This window comes from Panthera tigris, chromosome F2 (genome assembly GCF_018350195.1).
Source record: "Panthera tigris isolate Pti1 chromosome F2, P.tigris_Pti1_mat1.1, whole genome shotgun sequence".
NCBI classification, from domain to species: Eukaryota; Metazoa; Chordata; class Mammalia; order Carnivora; family Felidae; genus Panthera; species Panthera tigris.
The window spans coordinates 40,707,922-40,734,100 of NC_056676.1; the positions used below are offsets into that span (position 1 = coordinate 40,707,922).

The 26,179-nt window shown below is 36.8% G+C and overlaps 1 protein-coding gene across 4 annotated transcripts in view; it reads right to left on the reverse strand.

The window, feature by feature from the left end:
* The window catches only part of LOC102965968 (RAD54 homolog B), a 94,540-nt gene that overhangs the window by 13,167 nt on the left and 55,194 nt on the right, over positions 1–26,179 (reverse strand). For all 4 annotated transcript variants that reach the window (XM_042973202.1, XM_042973203.1, XM_042973204.1 and 1 more), the window contains 7 exons: positions 22,443–22,724; positions 18,794–18,956; positions 13,649–13,874; positions 12,676–12,883; positions 9,969–10,108; positions 6,694–6,984; positions 2,540–2,715 (listed from right to left, as the gene is read on the reverse strand). In XM_042973202.1, coding sequence (XP_042829136.1) covers positions 2,540–2,715; positions 6,694–6,984; positions 9,969–10,108; positions 12,676–12,883; positions 13,649–13,874; positions 18,794–18,956; positions 22,443–22,724 — 1,486 coding nt within the window. The remainder of the gene's footprint in view (positions 1–2,539; positions 2,716–6,693; positions 6,985–9,968; positions 10,109–12,675; positions 12,884–13,648; positions 13,875–18,793; positions 18,957–22,442; positions 22,725–26,179) is intronic.

The following is a 26,179-nucleotide window of genomic DNA, read 5'->3' on the forward strand; positions in this document are numbered from 1 at the left end:
TATACTATATGATTTCACTTTTATGAGGTACCTAGAGTAGTCAAATTCACAGAGACAGAAAGTAGAAGGGTAGTTCCCAGGAGCCGAGGGGGAGGCAAGCCTGGGGAGTTGTTATATACTGGGTACAGTCTCAGTTTTGCAAGATGAAAAGAGTTCTGGAGATTGGCTGCACAATAATGTGAATGAACCTACCACTACTGAACAATACACTTAGAAACAGTTAAGATGAGGGGCGCCTGGGTGGCTCAGTCGGTTAAGCATCCGACTTCAGCTCAGGTCACGATCTCACGGTCCGTGAGTTCGAGCCCCGCGTCGGGCTCTGGGCTGATGGCTCAGAGCCTGGAGCCTGCTTCCAATTCTGTGTCTCCCTCTCTCTCTGCCCCTCCCCCGTTCATGTTCTGTCTCTCTCTGTCTCAAAAATAAAATAAACGTTAAAAAAAAAAAAATTTAAAAGGATCCAGTAACACAACAACAAAAAAAGCAAATAGTTAAGTCTGAGTTAAAGTTTATACTCATAAGATTAAACTAGATCACAATCTGCACATCTATATTATACATGTTCTTTTGTACATATGAAATATTATAAAACATTTTAATCAAACTGTATTAAATACCTTATAGAAAGTTTCCTTATTTTAATTCCTTCATTGTTATGAAAAATAAACCTAAAAATATGCACAAGTCAAATGATATTATAAATGCTCCAAAGAGGTTATGCCAGATCCCTTGACAATTAAAAGTAATTACTATTTTGCAATCTTTTCTATGTATTTTTGCCTTAATTCACAAACACAGTTTGATACAAAGATAATTAAGACACAGTCCCTGTATTACAAATACTGATATATAAGAGAACTAAAATGAGAACTAATACGATGTGAGAAGAGCTCCAGGAGAGGTAGGTACAGGACACAAAGGGAGTACAGAAGAAGGACATCTAACTCAATCTGAGGCTGGGGGCTTCCAAGAGGAGAAAGCAATGGAGCGGAGTCTTAATGAAGAGAAAAAGCTGGTCAGATGAATGAGAAGTGAAGGCAGCGGAGGCATGAGAGCTTGTAACATGTAAAAGCAGAGGGTGAGAAGCAGAGCAAATGGCAGGTCTGGTAGATGTTTGGTATGACTGAACCACATGTTAAGTGGGAAGAAGTGGTGGCAAATGAGGCTGGAAAAGGAGGCATTAGCCAGTCATGAAGAGCCTTGCCCAATGTGCTACATAGAGTTTAGAAATTCCTGGAAGACAATTAGGAGTCTTTGAAGGACTTTTACGGAAGACAGTGATATGTTAGCATTTGTAGTTTAGAAATATAATTTAGGGCAATGTTGATATGTGATGAGGTTGAAAGAGGGAAGTAGTTTATAAGAGACCATCATAGGGGCGCCTGGGTGGCTCAGTCGGTTAGGCGGCCGACTGCGGCTCAGGTCATGATCTTGCGGTCCGTGAGTTCTAGCCCTGCGTCGGGCTCTGTGCTGACAGCTCAGAGCCTGGAGCCTGCTTCATATTCTGTGTCTCCCTCTCTCTGACCCTCCCCTGTTCATGCTCTGTCTCTCCCTGTCTCAAAAATAAATAAATGTTAAAAAAATTTAAAAAAAAAAAAGAGAGAGAGACCATCATAACCCAAATCATTAATTACAAGAGTCAAAACAAAAATCTTGGTACCAGAAAGGAAGTATATTCCAAGATTAAGAGATAACAATCTAGAATTTAGTTACTGACAATGTTGGGTGAGAGAAGAAGAAAAGTGAGTCTAGAATGACTAGATTTTCTGCATGAATCATGGTGCCATTCATCAAGCCAAGGAATGATGAAAAAGGATCAGGTTAAAGGATAAAGCTGTTGAGGATATCTGTACCTTAAAGTCTTACATGACATCAAGAGAGATTTAGATGCCCATTAAACAGTAAGAAATAAGGATGTGGGAATGAGAAGGCAGAGTTGGACCAGAGATAGAAACTTGGAATCAAGACTGTATGAGTGAGAGTTGCAACAATGGAGAGTAGAGGAAACCAAGGAAGGCTGTTTAGAGTGAGAAGAAGGCTATGGAGAAACCCCAAGAAGTATTGACATTTGGGGTGTCTGAGTGGCTCCGTTGGTTGTGTATCTAACTCGTGATTTTAGCTCAGGTCATTGTCTCAATTTTGTGATTTCGAGCCGCACAAGGGCTCTGCTGACAGGGTGGCTCTGCTGACAGAGCTGACAGGGTGGAGCTTGTTTGAGATTCTCCCTCTTTCTCTGCCTCTCCCCCACTCGTACTCCCTCTGTCTCTATCAAAATAAATAAATAAACTTAAAAATTAAAGTATCAACATTTGAGCGACAGAGAAGAAAGGATTCTAAAAGAGATAGAGGAATAAATTAGTAGGTGTTAGATATCAAAAGATGTCTCCAGGTTTTTGTAAACATATGTATCTACCTTTAGATACAGTTCTTCTTAAATAAAGACCATGATCCCAAAGAAGGAGGGAGAAGAGGAAGTAAGGCTATAGTCTAAACCAAAGTTCCACGAGCACTTACAAGCAAGTTTATTAAATTGATCTCTTACTTTTCAGTGGGACAAAGTTCACGGATAACGGCTAAGAGCTTCAACAGCACTTGGAGTTTTCCTGACTCTTCCTCAGTAAACATGAGAGGGTTGTAATCAGCAGGGAACACATTTACCAAGCCTTCATATAGACTCCTTTCTTCATTTTCATCCCACGTTGAGCTACATTCTTTTCCCTATTCAAAAGGATGATTGTTAACTGGCTCATGTTTATTTTGTTAACTGGGAGGGAAAGAAATGCTAAAATTATGGGGGGGGAAAGTGAAGATTAATAGCCACCTGAAAAGACCAAGTTAACTATTACATAAATCTTCATAGGTTACGATGTGATCATTTTTGAAAAAGGTAACATGCATCCTACTGAGTTCATTACAGAGCCATTCGATGCAGTCTCCTAGTGCAAGCGATCTTCACCCTACAAGGGCAGCATCACTGCCCACATGTTCCTTGGGAAGGGGAGGAGGGACAGCAGAGAAATAAGAGAGGAAACTACAGTACAGTGATACAACTGTTCTCTCCAAAACCCTAAGATCTCTCATCACTGATATGTCCTTTCTTCTCTTCTTTCCTTCCCTCTGCTATTACTTCTCTTTCCTGATTTTGGGCTTCATACAGCACCTCCCAGGTTATACTCAGAATCAAGCATAAGAGTTTACTCACTCTTATGAACAATTTCTCGTAGCTATTTCTTCCACAAGAAGGAATAATTCTGCCATAAGTTAACAGAAATTTATTCTTACTTATATTTTTGTTTACATTACCAATGATTTTTAGAATACTTTTATTCCAAAGTGATTATCAGCACCTTTGAAATTCTTTTTCCAAAAGTGCCTAGATGACATGTGAATACTTAACTAAAAATATACTTATTAATAACTACAGCACTTTTTAGGTTAAATTTCTGAGACTGGCTGGTCTCCTCACTTTGTTCCACATTTACCAGATTTATCACTGTTTTTAAAACTTTGTTCAGTCTACTCCACCTGCCTGGAATGCTTCCTCATTTTTCTGTCCAATTATCCCAATCCTATAGATACTTAAGGACCCAATGTAAATTCCATTTGATTATTTATAGCTCTTTTTTGGGTGGCAAAGGGGGCACTGAGTCTTAACCTTTATGGTTACAAAATACAGTTCAGCTTTGACCTTAGTTAATTGAGAAGTTAACTATATACTTTATTATACTTCCCTATGTTTTCATGGGTGTTGTGTTCCCTCTTTAATAATTCCAGAAACACTTAAAGGCAGTGAATCCTGTAGTGTAAGATGCTAGGCACAAAGTACATTTGGCTTATTTCCAAAATATAATAATAGTTGGGTAAAGTTGCTTGATTAAAAATACTTGGAAACCTAAGATACTAATATCACTGGAATATACAAGGGGAAAGAGATGGTTGCTGGCTGCTTCAGCTTAGGTCTGCTAAGATGCCTATACCTTGGAGAGGTCATCAAAAGACCACAGACCCAGGATCTAGTCCACAGCTTTTCACGTTCAGAAACTGAGTAAGTTTAAGCTCTAGGCAAATGAGCCATACTAATCAAATTAAGAAACAAAGTCAGAATATAAATTTATTGACCTTCAAAGGAGACTTGCCTATTTAAACCAAGTGGCCTATACATTCTGTCACATGAAACCACAAGGGAAGCCAAATCATTAGCATAAAGTTGTCTGGTGAATATTAAATAAAAATACAAAGGAAATGGTGATCTTATGGCACAAGTTCTTAGCCAGGAACATGTAATCAGAATCACTTGGGGAGTCACTTTTTCCAAATCCTCATACTTGGGTTCTACTCTCAGAGTTTCTGAATCAGTCCATAGGTGTTGAGGTCTAGACAAATGGAGTTTTAAAAGCTTTCCAGATTGTAATGCATAATACCCCTAATTAAGAATCAACTAATAGATAATATCTTCATTCTGTGACAGCCTGATAAATCACCTCCATCACAGGGGAGTTTACCAGTTAGACTTCTCATATCAGCCAGTCATGGCACTCACTCTTCTGACTCTCTGTAGCCTTTGGTTATCAGTTACACTTCTTTTGGTTATATTCCATTCACATTTCCTGAAAAGAAACTCATCACCTTGACTGAACTTGGGGAAAAAACCTAGTTTCAATAGGAATACCTTTATTAAAAAAAAACTCTGCTTAAAGGTTGTTTATACATGTGGAAGGCTCATTTCAGCCACTTTCTATTGATCCTCATTTGCTATGATGTTAGAGGAAAGGCTTTACCAAACAAGACTCAGATTGTAAGTTATGCACCCTCTTTGAAGCTTGTGGTATCTTGTGCCTATTACTAGTTAACTGGTGCATTCTGGGCTATGATAAAGTCGACCTTTTAAGGAAGAATTTTTGGCTTCTATTTTTGCTGGGCATCATGCCCAAAGGGTTTAATTTTTATCACTGTATATAAAATCTGTTTCTTAAAAAGTTGATTAATAAATTGTTATAATCCTGCTTACTGCAGAGTTACAGAAAGCTGACTTCTCCTATGATAAACTATGTAAATATAACTCATTGAAGGATAAACTTGAAGAATTCTGGTAGAACACTCCATTTTCCAAGTATATAACTAATGACCTCAAGCGTGATGCAGCATCCATGGGTTTTCTTTCGTTTTGTTTGTAAATTATGATTTTACTGTTTAAAGAAAAAAATAAAAGAATAAAAACTGTTCTAAAACAGTGTTAAGAATGAGCTGGGGATAATAGAGTTTTCATAGTTATTGTGTAATTTCTATGGTCAGGCATTCTGCTAAGTTGTTTCCATGCTATTTCATCAAGTTGCCACAGGAACTTGATGAAATAGTATGTTCATAGGAAGTTATTATTGTCTCTTCTTTGGAAATAAGAAAAATAAAGGCCTGCAGATGTAACTTGACCATGGTTAAATTTGCCCTTAAAGGGGCACCTGGGTGGCTCAGTCAGTTAAGCATCTGACTTCGGCTCAGGTCATGATCTCACAGTTCATGGCTTCAAGGCCCACATCCAGCTTTGCGCTGACAGCACAAAGCCTGCTTCAGATTCTCTGTCTCCCTCTCTTCCCCTCCCCAGCTCATTAAAAATACAAAAAAATTTTTTTTTAATTTTTAATAAAAATTTGCCCTTAAAGAACTGGTAAGCAGTAGAATAGGAACTGATACCCAGCTCTAACTCCAAAACAGAAAACTCTCACTATACTCTAAACTGCCTTATGTTTATTAAATATCCAAATGGTTAGTTCAACTATATAATCATTAAAAATCATACTTGGAGAAGGTATCTAATTGGGAAAATGCTCTCAATTTATTTAGTGGAAAAAAGTAGATTTTAAAATAATAAGCATAACATCATTAAAATTAAGTTTCTCTAGAACTAGATTATATATGCGTATCTTTGAGTCCCTGTTTCCTCACCAAAAAAAAAAAAAAAAAAAAAGGAAGTGGGGATGGTAATAACAATACTTATTCCACAATTTTGTAAAGAATAAACAAAATAATGCTAGAAAAACATTTAGTGTTGGGTACATTTATATGCTTAGTAAGTATTGGCTAAGATTATTAATATCAAACTACGGGTTTTTTTTCTGGCTAGAGAGCTTTATTTCTTTATAATAAATTCCTAAAAGTATTGCTAGGCCACAAAATACATACAGTTTTAAAGCTTTGGTACACATTGCCAACTATCTTTCAGTTACACCAATTCACAGTCTAATCAGATGACTTTAATTTTCTTCTGGTTTTCTGAGTTTTATAAATTTCATACAATATGTATCATATATTATTTTTATAATGGGAAAAAATTAAATTATTTTCAATGATAAATTTTCTATTTGTTTGCACCAAACAAAACTGATTGGCTACATATATATAAGATAGGAAGGAGGACCACAGCAAAGTATTAGTTAGACAAGATACCAAAGGGCATGGGGCAAACTCTAGAAGGCAGTGCCTCACATCCATTTCACTCCTTGTTCAGTCCTATATGTATGGACATGTTCTGAACAAATAGAAGCTAGATAAGCTGTACAGATGAAACATATAGGAGAGGCTGGAGAGCTTCTCGAAAACCCACAAATGCAACCCCTGGGGTTGGCCCAATTTGCCCTCTTAGACTCACATGACACAGAACCCTTAGCTCACATCTCTGACACAGTCTCAGATACTACTTACCTTTATTGAGTTGAACAAAAGGCAGGGGTGATTGCACAGCTTTTTAAGAGCTCCTATACATATTAGATGAGGACTATTTCCTAACAACCCTTGAAGGCAGAATCTGACAGCCTGAGAATTCAACAGCTTTCGATAAAGCTCAATCTGTAGTGCTCCTGGTCGGCAAAAGACTACATTCTCTATTTTAGGTGGAAGATACTTATTTATGACTTCTTGGGTTCTTCTAAGGATAAAGAGTCCAGTGAGGCAAGTAAGTTCAGCTGCTCTTTTCTCTCCTAACTCCTTTTCTTCCTATGGAAAAATCGCAGACTTAAAAGTGTTATAAACAAAGAATTATTGCAATTAAAAGGAACATTAAACATTTTATATCAATAAACCATTTACTAATTACATCCCTTCAGATTTTTTTTTTAACAGAATAAATTCAGTTTGAGTTTGGGATAGAAAAACCAATCATATTCTCTTTATTTATTTTTTTTAATTTTAAATGTTTATTTATTTATTTTTGAAAGAGAGAGACAGAGCACAAGCAGGGGAGGGGCAGAGAGAGAGAGAGAGACACGGAATGGGAAGCAGACCCCAGGCTCTGAGCTGTCAGCACAGAGCCCGATGCAGGGCTTGAACCCAAAAAAGATCATGACCTGAGCCCAAGTCAGGCTTAACCAACTGAGCCATCCAGATGACCCATCATCTCTTTAAATGTTCAGCATAACCATTTAACTAAATTAAGCCAGTCTCCTAATCTTTGTTTGGCTATTAGCACTGTTGAGAGCCATCAGCAATCAACAATCTACAAATTAAATTATTCTAAAAGTAAGCTTTTATGTGAAGACTGTCATGGTACACAGTCTTAAAATCATCAACAAAGAACTAACTCAGCAAATTCTTGGAAGCAAATATTTTGACAAGTTATTGACCCTAAAATTAAACCTACAAGAAATTACTGGCACAAAGCACAGCTAATTCTTTCAAAATCATTACAACATTGTTCATTAGAAATGTTTGCTTCCAGTTTGTTTGCTTCTTTTTGTTTGTTTCAAAGTTTTTACCACTGTACTTTTTTAAGTCAAAACACAGTATGATTGAAATATAAGCTTAAATTCTTTTTTGAGCATACATAACTTCACAGTGAAGCTTAAAATAATATCCCATATGTATATATTCATTTCTATATAAATCATAAAAAATTCCCCTCACATTTTAAAACTATTTTCAATTTTTATTACAAAAGAAATAGCTTCACTGAAGAAAAGTCAGAAAACACAGTTATGCAAAACTAAAACTAAAACTGAAACCAAGTTTAATCAATCAGAAACAACCACTACTGTCAACACTTTTATGTGTATCTTCCAAGTCTTTTTCCTTTATATTAACATATAAATGTATTTAACATTTTACTTTTATTTGTAACAAAAACAGGATCTTTATAGTTGAAGCTTCATGGGAACAAGGCGCCATTCAGTTTGGCTTTTCACTGTCTTCCCTAGTATTTAACACTTTACATTTGGCCCACTTTAGATGTTTAACATGTAGGTGTTGGGTAAATAAATGAATGTGATTTTATTTTTAAATAATATATGATTAACATTTTCCATGCTAATAAATATATTCATAAGCTATTATTGTGTATCATTCCTGGTTCATGGGAAATGTTCAATAAATATTTACTAATTATCATTTTATTAATTCTGAGACGTATTTTTTTATACTTTAACTTCTCTCATATAGGATGCTTTTTTAAATTTGTTTTTAATGCTTCTTTTGAGAGAAAGGAAGAGAGAGAGTGGGGAAGGGGCAGAGAGAGATGGAGACAGAGGATCCTAAGTGGGCTCTGTGCTGACAGCAGAGAGCCCAATGCAGGGCTCAAACTGTGAGATCATGACCTGAACCAAAATCGGAACTTAACCAACTGAGCCACCATCAATGACTTCTTAAACTATATTTATTAGCATGTTTTCCTTAGTGGTTCATAAAATAACCATGCACCTTACAATTGGTATTATTTTAGATTCAATGAAATACATTGTGTAAACAACATGCAGACTCTGCTTTAACCATTTTCCTACCTTTAGAAATGTCTGTTTTCAATTAGTTTGTTTCCTTTAGTTTCAGAATTTTCTACCCTTAGAGGTAAATCTTTAAGCACATGTATGATTATTTCTTTATAATAAATTCCTAAAAGTGGTATTGCTGCACCACAAAATATGCACAATTTTAAAGCTTTTGATACATAATACCAAACTATTCTCCAATTATATACCAATTTACATTCTAACCAATAGACAACAGCACTCTCATCTATACTTGCTATTACTATGTAAATCGAACCAACTAAAACACCAATAGAAGAGTGAGACACCTGGGCGGCTCAGTCAGTTGAGCATCCAACTTCGGCTCAGGTCATGATCTCATGAGTTCGTGAGTTCAAGCCTCACATTGGGCTCACTGCTGTTGGCGCAAAGCCTGCTTCGGATCCCTCTCTCTGCCCTTCCCCCACTTTTGCACTCTCAAAAATAAATAAAACATCCTGGGGCGCCTGGGTAGTTCAGTCAATTAAGTGTACGACTTTCGGCTCAGGTCATGATCCGAGTTGGATCAGAGTTGAAGCCCCACATCAGGCTCTCTGCTGTCAGCATGGAACCTGTTTCGGATCCCCCAACCCCACCTCTCTTTGCCCCTCCCCCACTTGTGTGTGCATGTGCACTCCCTCTCTCTCAAAAATAAACATTTAAAAGATAAGTAAATAAAACATTTAAAAAAATTTTTTTAATGTTTTCTTTATTTTTGAGACAGAGAGACAGAGCATGAGTGGGAGAGGAGCAGAGGGTGAGGGAAGCACAGAATCCAAAGCAGGCTCCAGGCTCTGAGCTGTTGGCACAGAGCCCAAGGTGGGGCACAAATCCACAAACTGATAGATCACGACCTGAGCCAAAGTTGGTCACTTAACCAACTGAGCCACCCAGGCACCTCCATAAATAAAACTTTTTTTTTAAGTTATTTTATGGTTACTTTAGTTTACTTTCGTCAATATCAGTAAAAATGAATATTTTTATATGTTTACTGTCAATTACAATTCTTTGTGAAGTGCCTATTTATGATTTTTTTAATGTGATATTATTCTCTAAAATAAAGAATGCAGGAAGAGTTGAAGGATTATGGAAAAATAAAGAATTCACTAATTTAATTTTTCCTGAATTAAAATATTGCCCAAGTTGTGGATGACTTTCCTGAACATAGTCTTTTTTTTTAAACCTATTTATTAACGTAAATTATACCTCAGAAGCAGAAGGTTGTCTCGATAAAATGATGGGTTCTTCATATATTTTTCTATAAGATGACAAAGAGCCTAATATTCCTGGATTTACAAAATCAATTAATGCAAAAAATTCTTGAAGATCATTCTGAACTGGAGTACCTAAGAGAAACAAAAGTGATGAAAGGTCAAGTTTGTGTTTTACAATCACAGGTTATTTGTAGAAATTTGTACTCTCTTCCCTAACAAAGCTAAACTAAAGGCTTTAGAGATGAGAAAGAGCAGCCAACTCCAAGTGAACAAAAAATATTAAGAACCATATAAATTTTTAACTCTGGTTTTAACTTCAGCATAGTGGCTGTGTCCAGGCTCTGCAGTCTGACTCGCCTGGGATCAAATCCCACCTGCATCATTTACTCTCTGAGTGATCCTAAGCAAGTTACATACCTCAGTTTACTTCTAGAAAATGGGGATAATTATAGCAGCTCCTAGGATTGTCAGGATCAAATTAGTTAATCCATATACTAAGAACAGTGCCTAAAGCACAATAAATGTTCCATAACTGTTAATGATTCTTAATATTATAACAGTGTGACTCTGGACAAGATTCTTGAGCTCTTTAAGTTAAATTCAGCATTTTTTCACTTATAAAACTGGGAAGTTAACAATTTCCCAGTGGTATTACAACAAAAAGTAGAGACACTGTATGCACGTTGTAGCACAGTTCCTGACATTTAGTAAATACTCAGTGAATGACACCTGTAATTATTACCTTTCAAAGTTTTCAGATCAAATTGAGATCTTGACTAATCTTAAAGGTTAACACAAATATACCCTGCATAAATTACATGCTCAAAAACTTTTGGCTAACTAATTTTCAAAGAAACATTAGCATGTTTCAATAATTATATCAAAAAAACATGTAGGGGTGCCTGGGTGTAGCTCAGTCGGTCAGGCATCTGACTTCAGCTCAGATCATGATCTCATGGTTCATGAGTTCGAGACTCACATCGGGCTCTGTGCTGACAGCTCAGAGCCTGGAGACTGCTTTCAGATTGTGTCTCCCTCTCTGGCCCCTTCCCCACCCATGCTCGCGTGCGCGATCTCTCTCTCACTCTCTCTCTCAAAAACAAACAAAAAAAAAAACCCCATGTAAATCAGCAAAGTCCTACAGTATAATTTCAGATGACATTCAAATGACAGACTAGAAAAGGTTGTCCAAAAATATATGTAAGAGGCATATAAAAATGCACTTATTCATTAACATAGATAACATGAATTTTACAATGCCAGGGAATTTAATGATCATACCCCTCAAATTAAATGGGTCAACCCAAAGGATCAATGCTTATTAATTATATAACACATCTAACTAGTTCTAAATTTTGAGATACATAATAGAATATGATATTTATGTTGGTACGCATTTTGTTAAACTTTTAAATAAATATCCATGACAATGACTAAAAAAGGCAGAATCAAGGGCACCTGGCTGGCTCAGTCGGTAGAGCATTTAACTCTTGATGTCGGGGTCATGAGTTTGAGCCCCATGTTGGGGGCAGAGCTTACTTAATCAAAAACAATTTTTTTTAAGATAGGCAGAATGAGAAAAGCAAGCAAGTAAGAAGGGAAACAAAGGTATAAGGATCCTTGTGGTTGACTTCCAGACATCCAACCCTGGCTAACTAATCCAAGCCATTCATGATAGTCGGATCCCATTTGCCAATGATAGCTGCAGGAAAGGATTTATGTCTTTTGACTGGGTTCTCCAGGAGCAGTGCCCGAGACAGGGATTTGGCTGTACAACATGTATGGAGGGAGTGCTCTGAGGAGAAAGAGAATAATAGAATCAGAGAATAGGAGGGGAAGAAACTAAGCAAGGATGGCCTCCTTGCTTGAGATAAATTATAGCAATCCTCAGAGCATAAATTGTGCTATAAAGCCGGTCCTGAAATTACCCTAAGGCAAGGGCTCTGGCATTTTTCACTTACCTCTATGAATCAATCATTGACCAAGATGCAGAAGAGAGTGGAGGTTCTCATTCAAACAAGGATAATTCTCCAGAAATTGGAAAGGCCACACAAGGCCAAAATAAGGTGTGGGAGGAAAGCTACATTGAGCTATTCAGGCCTGATTCTAGTCTAGGCTAAAAAGGAATGAGTAGAAAAAGATTCCTGTATTTACATATGGGCCACCCCCTTTCCAGTCTGGGCCAGCAAGTTTGGCCAGCAATAAATTATGCATGTAGCATATACATATATAAACAATGGATACTTAGGCATTAGGCATTTACCATGTGTCAGGTAGTCTTTAAATAACTTTACATGAATTAACTCCTTTGACCTTTACAATAACTCTACAAAGTAGATGGTATTATTATTCCTTATTTCACAGATAAGGAAACTGAGGCACAGAGAAGTTAAATAACTTGCCCAAAGTTGCACAGCTATAAATAGCAGACCTAGGAACCATGAAGAGACAATGCAGACCTATCTCCTACATTCTTTATCATGATAGCATTGTTTATTCTTCAAAAACTCCAAAATCTAAGTGGCGGGAAATTACATAGGGATTTGAAAATTCAGAATCCTACCAAGACTTAATTACCATAGGTTTATTAGTATGAATTCCATCCAGCACCACCAATTCTTTGGATGCCAACATATTACAAATCCTTTATGATAAGAAGACAAAAATTCCATCAAGTCTTCCCCAAAGTAAACACTGACCAGTTAGAATTATTCTTTTCTCACAAGAAAGGCTAATGAGGGCTGTAGTTGTCTTAATGGCACTATTCTTCAAACGATGCCCTTCATCACAGATTAGAAGATCAAATTTAACATTCTTGATTTGATCCAAGGAACGAAGTAACATTTCATAACTGATGATAAGAACAGAATAAAATGGAGATTTGATGAATTCTTCTACTTTGTGGTCCTAAAAAAAAAAAAAAAAAAAAAAAAAAAAGACAGTATTTAACAAATCATGGGCTAAAACTGTAAAATCAAATTCAAGCAGCATATTCCTGACAGACATTAATTAGAATATGTGCATTCAAAACCAAATTGTAAGCCAAGATTCCATTTTTCTGCAAAGGAGTTGCAGAGTTACAATACACTTGAAAAACTACCATATAGACAGTGAAAACTTCAGTGCTGATTTGAAAAGCACAGAGATATAATGGGGCACCTGGGTGGCTCAGCTGGTTAAGCGTCCAACTTAAGCTCAGGTCATGATCTCACAGTTAGTGGGTTCAAGCCCCAGGTTAGGATCTGTGCTGACAGCTCAGAGCCTAGAGCCTGCTTTGGATTCTGTGTTCCCTCTTTGTGCTCCTCACCAGCTCACACTGTCTCTTTCTCCCAAAAGTAAATAAACATTTAAAAAAAATTAAGGGGGTGCCTGGGTGGCTCAGTGAGTTAAGCGTCCAACTTTGGCTCAGGTCATAATCTCATGGTCCGTGAGTTTGAGCCCTGCATCAGGCTCTGTGCTGACAGCTCAGAGCCTGGAGCCTGCTTCAGATTCTGTGTCTCCCTCTCTCTCTGCCCCTCGCCCACTCACACTGTCTCTGTCTCTGTCTCTCTCTCTCTCTCAAAAATAAATAAATATTAAAAAAATTTTTTTAAACAAAAGAAAAAGAAGAAAAAAAAAAAGCACAGAGATTTAGAAAATGACCAAGGCTAAACTGTGTTAAAAATCTCTTACCTGATCAACAGGAAATATCTTGATCCTTTCACTTCCTAGCCATTTTTGAAATTCTTTCCTCCAATTATTCACCAAGCTCCCAGGTGTGACAATAAGTGTCTTCTTGATTACTGGCTTGCCTCCATAGGGTCCCTGACACTGTAGAGTCCAGATGAGTGAAATACATTGCAATGTTTTCCCTAAACCCATTTCATCAGCAAGAATAGCTCCACATCTGCCATTCACTCTGTTAGAAATAATTATACTTCTTTTAGTCACAATAGTTAAATATTTTATGCCCTAATACTGTCACTTATTAGTCAAAAAATCAGAAACTGATAGTTTTGTAATTAGGACAAACTCTACCCCCTTCTAAATCTTTTTTCTAGGATTTCATGCATCTGATTTACAACATATCTTTTGCATCTTTGATAATTTGTAATTTTTTTCGTGACATACTTACTATCAACTAAATTACTAAAACAAATCTGAAATTTGACAGTTGAATCTAAATCATATGATATTATCATACATATATATTTAGAGAAACTAGAAATGAATCCCAATTTTATATATACATTTGAATAACTATAACTGTGCTTCTTATCACTAACAGTTGAGCAATTTTTATCAGTTTCAGCATCAGTTATCAAAAAAGTTTAAAATATATTATAATCTTAACCAGAAAGACCAATTGAGCTGTATTTATGATTTTCAAGCAGTAAATGAACTCCTCAATCATATAGCTCCCTGCACTATAAGAAAAAAACACTAAATATTGATCTAATACATGTAACTTAGTAATAGACTTATCCTACGGACCTACTCAGTTAATACAAATTAAAATTAAATATAATAAAGAATATTAAGTGGCATGTTTATATCACTTCATAGCTTTTAAAGCTCTTCACATATATACGTATATATATACGTATATATGTATATACATGTTATAAAATCAAAAGAATTAAGGATAGTACCAAAATAAGTATGGTTTTGTCTTTCTCTGACTTATTTCACTTATCATAACACTCTAGTTCCAACCATGTCATTGCAAATGGCAAGATTTCATTTTTTTATGGCTAATATTCCATTATATATATATATATATATATATATATATATATATATATATATATACATCTTCTTTATCCATTCACAGTCAATGGACTCTTTCCATAATTTGGCTATTGTAGATAATGCTGCTATAAGCATTGGGGTGCATATATCCCTTTGAATTAGTATTTTTGTATTCTTTGGGTAAATAGCTAGTAATGCAATTGCTAGATCATAGGGTAGATCAATTTTTAGCTTTTTGAGGAATCTCCATACTGTTTGCCAGAGTGCCTGCACCAGTTTGCATTCCCACCAACAGTGTAAGAGGATTCTCCTTTCTGGGGTGCCTGGGTGGCTCAGTTGGTTAAACATCTGACTTCAGCTCAGGTGATCTCATGCTTTGTGGGTTTGAGCCTAACATCGGGCTCTGTGCTGACAGCTTGGAGCCTGGAGCTTACTTTAGATTCTGTGTCTCCCTCTCTCTGCCTCTTCCCCTTTCGCACTGTTTCTCTCTCTCTCTCTCTCTCTCTCTCTCTCTCAAAAATAAACATTAAAAAAAATTTAGAAAAAGAGAGTTCTCCTTCCTCTGTATCCTCACTGACATCTATTTTGTGTTGTTGATTTTAGCCATTCTGACATGTATGAGGTAATATCTCATTGTAGTTTTGATTTGTATTTCCCTGATGATGAGTGATATTGATTTAACTCATATGTGGAATTTAAGAAACAAAACAAACGAGAAGAGGGGAAAAAAGAGAGAGGGGGACAAACCAAGAAACAGATTTAACTCCAGAGAATAAACTGATGGTCAACAGAGGGAAGGAAGGTGGGGGATGGGTGAAATAGGTGATGGGGATTAAAGAGTATACTTGTGATGAGCAATGAGTGTTGTATGTAATTGTTGAATCACTAAATTGTACACCTGAAACTAATATTACACTGTATGCTAACTGGAACTTAAAATTTTTTAAAAGTGGAGTTTTATTATAGTGTAAATTGTTTTATTTATTTTGAGAGAGAGGGAAAGAGTGCATAGATGCACATGCACGCGAACAGGGAAGGAGCAGAGAGAGAGGGAGAGAGTGCTCAATCTCACAAACCATGAGGTCATGACTTGAGCCAAAATCAAGAGTCAGATATTAACCAACTGGGCCACCCAGAGGCCCCCAGTTTGATTATAGTTTAATTCATTCTATTTCTTATTAGTAAAAATAATAACCAAAATTCAACTATATGTTTTCCATTTCAAAGTACAGAAAAAAGTCACAAACATGAATTACAGTCATTATCATTTTATTTTTTTAAGATTTGTTTTGGGGGTGCCTGGGCGGCTAGGTCGGTTAAGCGTCCGACTTCGGCTCAGATCATGATCTCACGGTTCGAGGGTTCGAGTCTCATGTCGGGCTCTGTGCTGGCAGCTCAGACCCTGGAGCCTGCTTCCCATTCTGTGTCTCCCTCTCTCTCTGCCCCTCTCCCACGCTCACACTCTGTCTCTGTCTCAAAAATAAACATTTTTTTTAAATTAAAGATTTTTAAAAATTTTAATTAAAAGTCTTTAATTTTTTAAAAATAATCTCTACACCCAATATGGAGCTCAAACTCACAACCCTGACATCAAGTTGCATGCTTTACCAACTGAGCCAGCCAGCCAGGCACTCCCATTATTACCATTTTAGATCAACAACTTGCCAATGCAAAACCAAATGCCAGCTGAGATATAGAGTGGCAGAGATAAAATAGTGATCCATCCTTCCACAGTGGAGGGAAGAGAACAGGAAGTCTTCACTGAGAAGATGGATCTTGTCAAACAAAAGTAAATAAGATTTCACTATATGAATCAAGTAGTTCAACACAGTGGGAGCTTGAACTGAATTCCAAACAAGGAAATACAAAGGCTATGAACCTGGCAAGATAGCCAGAGACTAAAGATGAGCATACATATCCTTGAAAACTCAGACTGTATCTTGCAAGTCAATGTCTCCCAAACATCAGTCTTTCGTGACTACCATCACAATTTTTGCCATATATGTGATACTATATGTTATTATTTATTTTTCTTTAAGTCAACTCCCTTTTGTACTTAGATTTATTTGAAAAGTCCAAGCATGATTAACGAAACCAAAAATTTTAAATGCTGCTTTTTCTAATAATTCATTAACTAAATATACTACTATCAGAATTAAAAAACAAGGCTTGTCTATGTCCAACTAAAATAATCCCACAAATCACAAGCAGAGTACATGTTACAGATCAGGTAACACTCCTGTAAGTTCTGAGAGTCTGAAGCATGTTAAGCAAGGGAATGCCATTTTCAGAACTGTTTTTCAGAAAAATCAAGCTGGTGGCAATAAGAGTGAATTTGAGGAGCATCAGAAACAGCTAGATGCCACTGCAAAAATCCAAACAAAACATAATCGTGTAATGTCAATTACTAGCACTGCTGCAGTGTGGTGCCAGAAAAGATTTGGAATCAAAGGATATTTAGGAGTTCAAAATTAAAATTTGAGGTTTGATTAAACTGAGAAAGTGAGAGAGATGAAATTAAAGTTGCTTTCCAGGCCAAATGAGATACGGTCTCCAAAGAAAAGAGCAGATTTGAGAAAGAACAGGAGTCTAGAAAGTTTCTGGGATATAGCATTTCCTTAAGCTGTCATCATGCAAAGGGTTCTTAAGAGTGTGAGGGAATTGGGGCACCTGGGTGGCTCAGTCAGTTGAGTGTCCGACTTCGGCTCAGGTCATGACCTCACAGTTTGTGAGTTCGAGCCCCCCATCAGGCCCCGTGCTGACAGCTCAGAGCCTGGAGCCTGCTTCCGATTCTGTGTCTGCCCCTCCTCTGCTCATGCTCTGTCTCTCTCTCTCTCAAAAATAAATAAACATTAAAAAAAAAATTTTTAATAAAAATTTAAAAACTTAAAAAAAAAAGAGTGTGAGGGAATTTACATTCGCAACTCCCTATTAAATAATCAATTTAAAAATCAAGGGCCTATGCATTAAAAGCAAAACAAAAAGGAAATACATATAGAAATATAACAAGATGTTAGCAGGTTCCTTTGATTCTTTTTTACTTCCTTTATCAAGCTTTTGTGTGCGTGTGTCCTCTAAAATATCTTTAAGAAAGGATGCTACGGGGGCGCCTGGGTGGCTCAGTCGGTTAAGTGTCCGACTTCAGCTCAGGTCACAATCTTGTGGTCCGCAAGTTCGAGCCCCGCGTCGGGCTCTGGGCTGATGGCTTGGAGCCTGGAGCCTGCTTCCGATTCTGTGCCTCCCTCTCTCTCTGCCCCCTTACCCCCCCCCCCCCCCGTTCATGTTCTGTCTCTCTCTGTCTCAAAAATAAACATTAAAAAAAAAAAAAAAAGAAAGAAAGGATGCTACAGTTCTTTACCAGAAAACTCCATTTAAAAGGGAATGAGGGAGATTCCTTTTTGGGGGATGGTACCTGGGTGACTCAGATGACTAAAAATCCAGTTCTTCTTTTTCTTTTTTTAGAATACAATTTTTGATGTCTGCTCAGGTCATGCTCTTACAGTTCATGAAATCAAGCCCTGAATCTGCATAGGGCTGTGCACTGACAGCACCGAGCCTGCTTGGGATTTTCTCTCTCCCTCTCTCTCTGCCCCTTCCCTGCTTACACTCTCTCTCTCTCTCTCAAAATAAATAAATAAATAAATAAATAAATAAATAAATAAATAAATAAATATTTAAAAGGGAGTAGGGAAGACTCCTTTTTTTTTAAGTAGAAGTGAGATAAGAAGAAAATCTTTTTTCAAAAGTCTCATAAGCAGAATTAACAGCTACTTCAATTTTGCCCTCATAAGCCTTTCTCATACTAGTGAGCTCTTATTGTACCACATTAAGGTTGACTATATTTACCTATTTCTTCAAATACCTTAAAAACTACTTAAGGATAGGACCCATGGTCCTGACTCCTGTATGCCCAGCTCCTAGCAAGATATCTGGCACATGGGATTCCATCAAGAACCACTTTTGGAATAAATGCACACATTAAGCATAATTCATGATATACTGAGACTCATTTTATCAGACTTTTTCTAGAAAACCATTATGTTACAGGTTAAATCAAAAGTCAGAATAAACAAATTATTTTCCTACCTCATTCCCATTACACATTCATATAGGAATAGGATCCCTTCTTTTTGATGTGGTCGAAGATGATATACAAGGTAAGGATCTATCACTACATCCACAATAGGAGAACAGTTCTTATTGAACATCCACTGGTGATTATTGTCTGGTCGTGACATTACAAGAGAATCTTAAGAAAAAGATGATAGTTTACCTATTAATGTATTGCAATTTCACTTTGTCAGCAACTACATTATCTTGCTTTAATTACTCATAACTTAGAACTGTTTGCCATCCTTTGTGGCAAAAAAGTTGAAGTTTAGTAACAGTGATACTAAGCAAGAGTGGAAAATTAAAAAATAAAACCTCATGCCTTATCAATGTAAGATTTCAGGCAGAGAATTTCAAAGGGCTTTCCAAAACCACTGAAATTGGGGCACCTGGGTGGCTCAGCAGGTTATGTGCCTAACTACTCTTAATCTCAGCTCAGGTCATGATCTCATGGTTTATGAACTCCAGCCTGGCCATTGGGCTCTATGCTAACAGTTCAGAGCATACTTGGGATTCTCGCTCTTTCTCTGCCTCTCCCCTGCTTGCACTCATTCATATATACTCTCTCTCTCTTTCTCACTCTCTCAAAGAGAGACAGAGAGCAGAGCATGAGCATGGAAGGGGCAGAGACAGGGGGAGACACAAAATCCAAAGGAGGATCCAGGTTCCAAGCTGTCAGAACAGAGCCTGGAGCGGGGCTCGAACCCACAAACCATGAGATCATGACTTGAGCCAAAGTCAGATGTCTAACCAACTTAGCCACCCAGGGACCCCACAAACTAAATAAACTTAAAAAAAAAAAAAAGCCACTAAAATTCACTACTGTTTAATAGAGTATTCAGTAAGCCACACATTTAATAGCTCAGTATTCAGAGCAAAGAGAACGATTTCCAACTAAAAGCACAGGTTGGAATTTTGCCAAGTTGCACTTGAGAATGATCACAGCTTCTTATTTTGGAAAGGCACCCCAAATTTAACATAAAGCCTCCCATTATTTTCACTTCTGTACACACTAACAATGACTATTACTTCTTCTATTAACCAGAAGAACTGAGAAAGGATGACAAATTTTCCATTGACTTCACCATCATTATTTCCTTCAAGTTAATTACTACGTTCATGAATGTCAAATTCATTTATCTTTGCAAAGCAGCAAATAAAAGCAACCATTGAATAATAATGTAATTCTTTAGATATATGCTAATACAGTTCAAGATTTATTAAAATATCACCAAAAAATACAAACTCAAATATAACTAGAAAGCAGGTCTCAATTAATCTAAAGTCAGGTAATAAATTCATCAAAATTATTTTTGGGATATATTTATATGTCTGCATCATGGTTAAAAAATGAAATAGATTTTGGGGCGCCTGGGTGGCTCAGTCGGTTGGGTGTCCAGCTTCGGCTCAGGTCATGATCTCACCATCCGTGAGTTCAAGCCCCGCATCAGGTTCTGTGCTGACAGCTCAGAGCTTGGAGCCTGCCTCGGGTTCTGTGTCTCCCTCTCTCTCATTGGCCCTCCCCTGTTCATGCTCCATCTCTCTCTGTCTCAAAAATAAACAAACATTAAAAAAAAATGAAATAGATTTTTTAAATAAACAAAAAGAAAAAAGAGAACAGAAAGGAGAAGGGGAGATAAAGAAAATAGGTTCTAGTAGATTAAAACAATATCCAGCAATGCAGAAATATGCAGTCACAGGAATGAGAGTCTGGTCATGTCTACCATTAGTGATTACCCAGAGGAAAGTTTTCTGTGGATCTTCCTAGATTTCTGAGCAACTAAAAGGAACTCCCATTTCTGAGGTCAATTCCTGGCAGGCAGAGGATTAGGAAGTGAAAATGGAAAACTTAGCTCTTGGCTTTCCTCTATATCCCAGTAGCAGAGCAAGAGTATATTCCTTGTGGATTTCTAACCAAGAAATGGCCCCATTTTTTCTCTTGTGAAAAGCACAAAGGGGAAAAAAGAGAACAGGTGAGGATAATACAAAGGGGAAAAAGAAAAGATAAGAGGGGAGGATAATACACTCAAGCAAGAAGGACCATAGGATCTAAGTCAACTAACAAAGCATCCATCTTCAGGAAAGATAAAACCTAAACCACCACAATAACAGGACACCAGTTCAAATTTTAAGATGCCTCTCTCTATCTTCACAATAATGAGGCACGACTTAATGCTAACAAAATCTTTCATGCTTTCATTTTAAGTCTACAACCTAGTTCTACCCTTGGCAAGATAAATAAATGAGAATCATTAACACAAAGGGCTTTTATTATATTATATACACACACACACATACATGTACACACACATATATATATATATATATGTTATCACAATAAAATTTTTCATTCAGTCAACAAATATTTATTGTACATGGTATATAGCAGACACTCTATGTCTTTATGGTAGTGATTAGAACCCACAATGTAGACTTGAGGAGACATACCCATTTGTGAGACAAGTGACTGCCCCAAGAGGACAAAGAACCAGTTAGTTCAGTGGGAAAATGGGACTCTAACTCAGATCTTTAAATAAGCACATTATTCTTTTTGGTTCCCCACATCCCTCTATTATGTAATAGGAAGGCAGAGAGAAAGAATAAAAGAGAAGGAAGCCTATTGAAAGAGCTGGTGGGACAGATAAAATATTTGGATAAAAGAAAAAACAGAAGCAGAAGCTTCCACTTTCTTTCAATTAAGTCTCAGGTAAGCTCATATAGAGCTAGGAATTTTTAATTTGGGGTTTTATCCCAAAAATGTCAATAGTTCTTTGAATTTAGGCAAGTCGGTTCATCTTTCTGGGCCTTACTTTCTTCAAATGCAAAGGGAAGAGACTGATCTCAACAGTCCCTTTATTTCAAAAATTCTATCTCTATAATACTTGCAAAAAATACTTAATTATGTTGCTTTATGTACTTTTCATTTTACCACTACTATGAAAGCAACCTACTTGATACCCCAAATTCGACATCTACTATTGCTTTACAATCCAAATTTATTTGTCTGTCTTCTCAACAAATGAGAAGATCTCTGATGACAGTTTACACTGCAAAAAAAGGCACTGAAGAAATCCCTGTTAAGTAAACAATCAAAAAACAGGTGAGGTTTTATTTTTAATATTATTTTTAAATTAGACTCATTAATATTAAAATTAAATCATTAAATTTAATGATTATAAGTAAAATTTAAGTTATTTACATGACACCTCATCATTCAATATTTTAATACATTAATGGATGTGATCAAAACATACAGTTGTCAAAAGAGAAGTATAAACATAATCCTGACTCATGCATTGACTAATATTTCTTCTTGCTGAAATATCAGATATTATTCAAAATCATATACATGTATGATGTGTGTATACATCTCCAATTTGTATATTTTTCCTTCAACACAAGTATTCTTCACTACTGTATTCTTAGAATTAGGCATTTATTTATAAAATGATTCCCAAACTATATTGTTATATAGCTTCAACATTATTCCTTATGTCAGTTGTACACCTGAAGAATAATATATACTTTCACCTGAAAACTTTAAACAAAACTTAAACTTTAAATTCACATGCCAATATCTTTTGACAGTAAAAACAGAATATTCAAATTATTTTTTACATCTTACTTTGTGCATGTGGGTCATGACGTGGTTTACAATCTTGGAAACCGTTTGGTCTATTTTCCTTTGAACTTGGTTTACAAACACTTTTGAAGGGGTTAGAGAAACACTTCTTGGCAGCCTGAGAAGAACTTGAGATAGCAAGGCTTCCTCCTCCAAGTTGAAAACATCTGCCACTGTTGAAATCATCTGGAGAGATTATGCCCATGACTTCTACTTCTTTTCCACCAATCATCACTCTGTGGCCCTCTTCAATCTTTTCAAGCTCTTTGAATTTATATGCAAGGCCTTTAAATTGAGAAGGGAGTGTGTGAATTTAATTTACTGACCCTCTAAGATGACATAATTAGTGATACCATAGTCACCTTCCCATAACTGTACAGAATGAAAACTGTACTTTGAATGCAAACAGCCTTGTATAACCAAGGAGCAGAATGAAAACATACTTTATCATTTTGGTTAAAAAAAACACAAAACACTAAAAAAATCAGAAGGAATAAATAATAAAACTATAAAAATTAGCCAAGCTTTAGAGAAAGCAAGGCCTTTTTTAATTATCGAAAATATGGCTGGGGTACCTGGGTGACTCCGTTGGTTAAGTGTCCGACTTCGGCTCAGGTCATGATCTCACAGTTAGTGAGTTTGAGCCTCGCATGAGGCTCTGTGCTGACAGCTCAGAGCCTGGAGCCTACTTTGGATTCTCTGTCTCCATTTCTCTCTGTCCCTTCCCCACCCACACTCTGTATTTCTGTCTCTCTCTCTCTCAAAAATAAAAAAACGTTAAAAAAAAAAAAATCTAAAGAAAATATAGCCAAGGGTGCCCTAGCTAGCTCAGTCAGTAGAGCATGAGACTCTTGATCTCAGGGTTGTAAGCTTGAGCCCCTCGATGAGTGTAAAGATTACTTAAAAAAATAAAATATTAGGGGCACCTGTGTGGCTCAGTCGGTTAAGCTTCTGTCTTCGGCTCAGGTCATGATCTCACAGTTCGTGAGTTCAAGCCCAGCATTGGGCTCACTGCTGTCAGTGCAGTACCTGCTTTGGATCCTCTGTCCCCCTCTCTCTCTGCCCCTCCCCCACTCCTGCTCGCTCAAAAATAAACATTCTTAAAAAATAAAATAAAATTTTTAAAAAAAAAGAAAACATAACTTACTGTACTCACAGTTTTGCCATCTGTTGTCTGTTGAAAATCAAGCCAAGAAGAGTTTTGTAGGCTATATGGGACCTTCCTTTCTTGTGAATAAACTAGAGAAATACCACGGCATCTCTATTTCCACTTAGAAACAAGTGGAAATGTGGAAAACTAGCAATAAAAGCAACTGCTGCCACAATCAGTACTTTACTGTTCCACATGAGATAGCAAAGTAAAAATGCATTTGTGGCAAAAGGTCATTGATAGTCTAAGTTCTAGCTCTTGAATTAAAAAGTGGGGTATTTTATAATATCAAGCTTCTCTGAAGTATTAATTCAACATTTATTAAGTGTTGCCATATGCAAGGTGCTAATGAAATATAAATATGAGTAAGTCAGTCACAGTATGCTCAAAATGAGCTCATTAACCAGATACATAGAGTGGTGGAATCTTTGATTCCTGTGCCTGCCTACATTAAATGTGTAGTTACTGGGCCATTACAAGAGGCAAGAACTGCATACCATAAATGTTTTTAAGTCTCTAAAAATGAAGTAAAAGATTGTCACATTTTAGAAAACATGATAGGACCCTTTTAAATTAGCTATAAAGTGCTACAATTCACCCTATTAAAACTGGGCTAAACCTTACAGTCTGGGCCAAACAGTAGCCAATATATCTTCTTAAATTATTTATGATAGAACAATTTTTAATTTTAATGCTCTGATATAGGAAGAAATTACTTAGCTGGTGTTCCTAAATGCAAAAGACCCATCCCTCCATTCCCCAAACTATCTCAATTCAACTGCAGTGTTGACCACTCCACATCAATAAAGATTTTCATCTTCATATAGAATCCAATTACTATTCATCTGAGTTACATGTAAATGGGAGACGAGAATAAACTTAATTTTGAGGCATCTTTAGAAGTCTAACTCCAGAATCTCTCCTTTCACTTTGATCTACAGAGATGACTCTCTCAAACATCTCTGAATCTCCAGAAGACTTTCTTAAAAGTCTTGAGCTTTGTTTCCCACAACTCTTTTTTTTCTGGGTATCACGTAATGATGGTCAGATGAACTTAACCAAATTACCATGAGCTATTAGCAACTGCAGCACTCCAGTCTTCGGTTTTTTTCTTGAGGCTCTATCCCTACATTAACAATATATATATATATATTTTTTTTTTTTAATGTTTATTTATTTTTGAGAGAGAGAGAGACAGAGTATGAGCAGGGGAAGGGCAGAGAGAGAGGGAGACACAGAATCTAAAACAGGCTCCAGGCTCTGAGCTGTCAGCACAGAGCCCAACGCGGGGCTCGAACTCACAAACTTGAGATCATGACCTGAGCTGACGTTGGACACCTAACCAACTGAGCCAGCCAGGCACCCCCCTACATTAACAATATTTAAATGTTGTACATTCAATTCATTTAAAAGAAAAACTGCCTCCATTAGAGCCAATAACTTACAAAATCAATTCCAAGTTGATACACTTATTGTTATAATTAAGCAATAAAGTCTTATGTTTGGATGTTTTCATTTGGAAAGCCAATAAAATCCTCTTTATTGCTTAAAGCAGTGGTTAGATATTAGATATCACCTGGAAACCAGAGTGCCTAGGTGGCTCAGTCCGTTAAGCATCCAACTTCAGCTCAGGTCATGATCTCACGGTTCATGAGTTCGAGCCCCGGTCAAATCTAGAAACTTAAAATATATTTATGCCAGTGCCTCTCTCCACCATCCAGGCCAAATAAATCACCATCCAGGCCAAATAAATCCTGCCAGGTCAGGACCTGGCACTGGTATTTTTAAAAAACACCTTAGGTGGGGCACCTGGGTGGTTCAGTTGGCTGAGCATCCAACTTCTGCTCAGGTCATGATCTCAGGAGTTCCTGAGTTCCAGCCCCACATCAGGCTTGCTGCTATCAGCACGGAGCCTGCTTCAGATCCTCTGTCTCCTTCTCTCTCTGCCCCTCCTTCACTCGCACTCTCTCTCAAAAATAAACAAACATTTAAAAAATAAATTGGGGCACCTGGGTGGCTCAGTCAGTTAAGCATCCGACTTCGGCTCAGGTCATGATCTCGCAGTTTGTGAGTTTGAGCCCCGCATCAGGCTCTGTGCTGACAGCTCGGAGCCTGGAGCCTGCTCCAGATTCTGTGTCTCCTTCTCTCTCTGCCCCTCCCCCACTTGTGCTCTATCTCTCTCTATCAAAAATAAATAAGTGTATAAAAAAATTAAAATAAAAAATAAATAAAACAGTAGCAGAGACACAGAAATTGGCATTTCCTATGAGCATTATCATTAATAATAATAAATAAAAACACCTTAGGTGATTCTATTTGTGCAGAGTAAAAACCCACTATTTGAAACCTGATTTGCATTTTTTGCTACATGCAACTGAAAGACCATTTTATTATAAACTGCACATACACAAAACCATGTATACTATGCCTTATGGGTAAGGAATATTCCAGGGTAATTTTGATAATTTTACCTCTCTAGCTGGCTTTAGAATGTAATTTCACCATATAGGTATAAACAAGTTCTCCTAAAATCTAGCCCCAATCTACCTTAACCAACAACATGGAATATGAACTGTAATTTTCTTTTTAA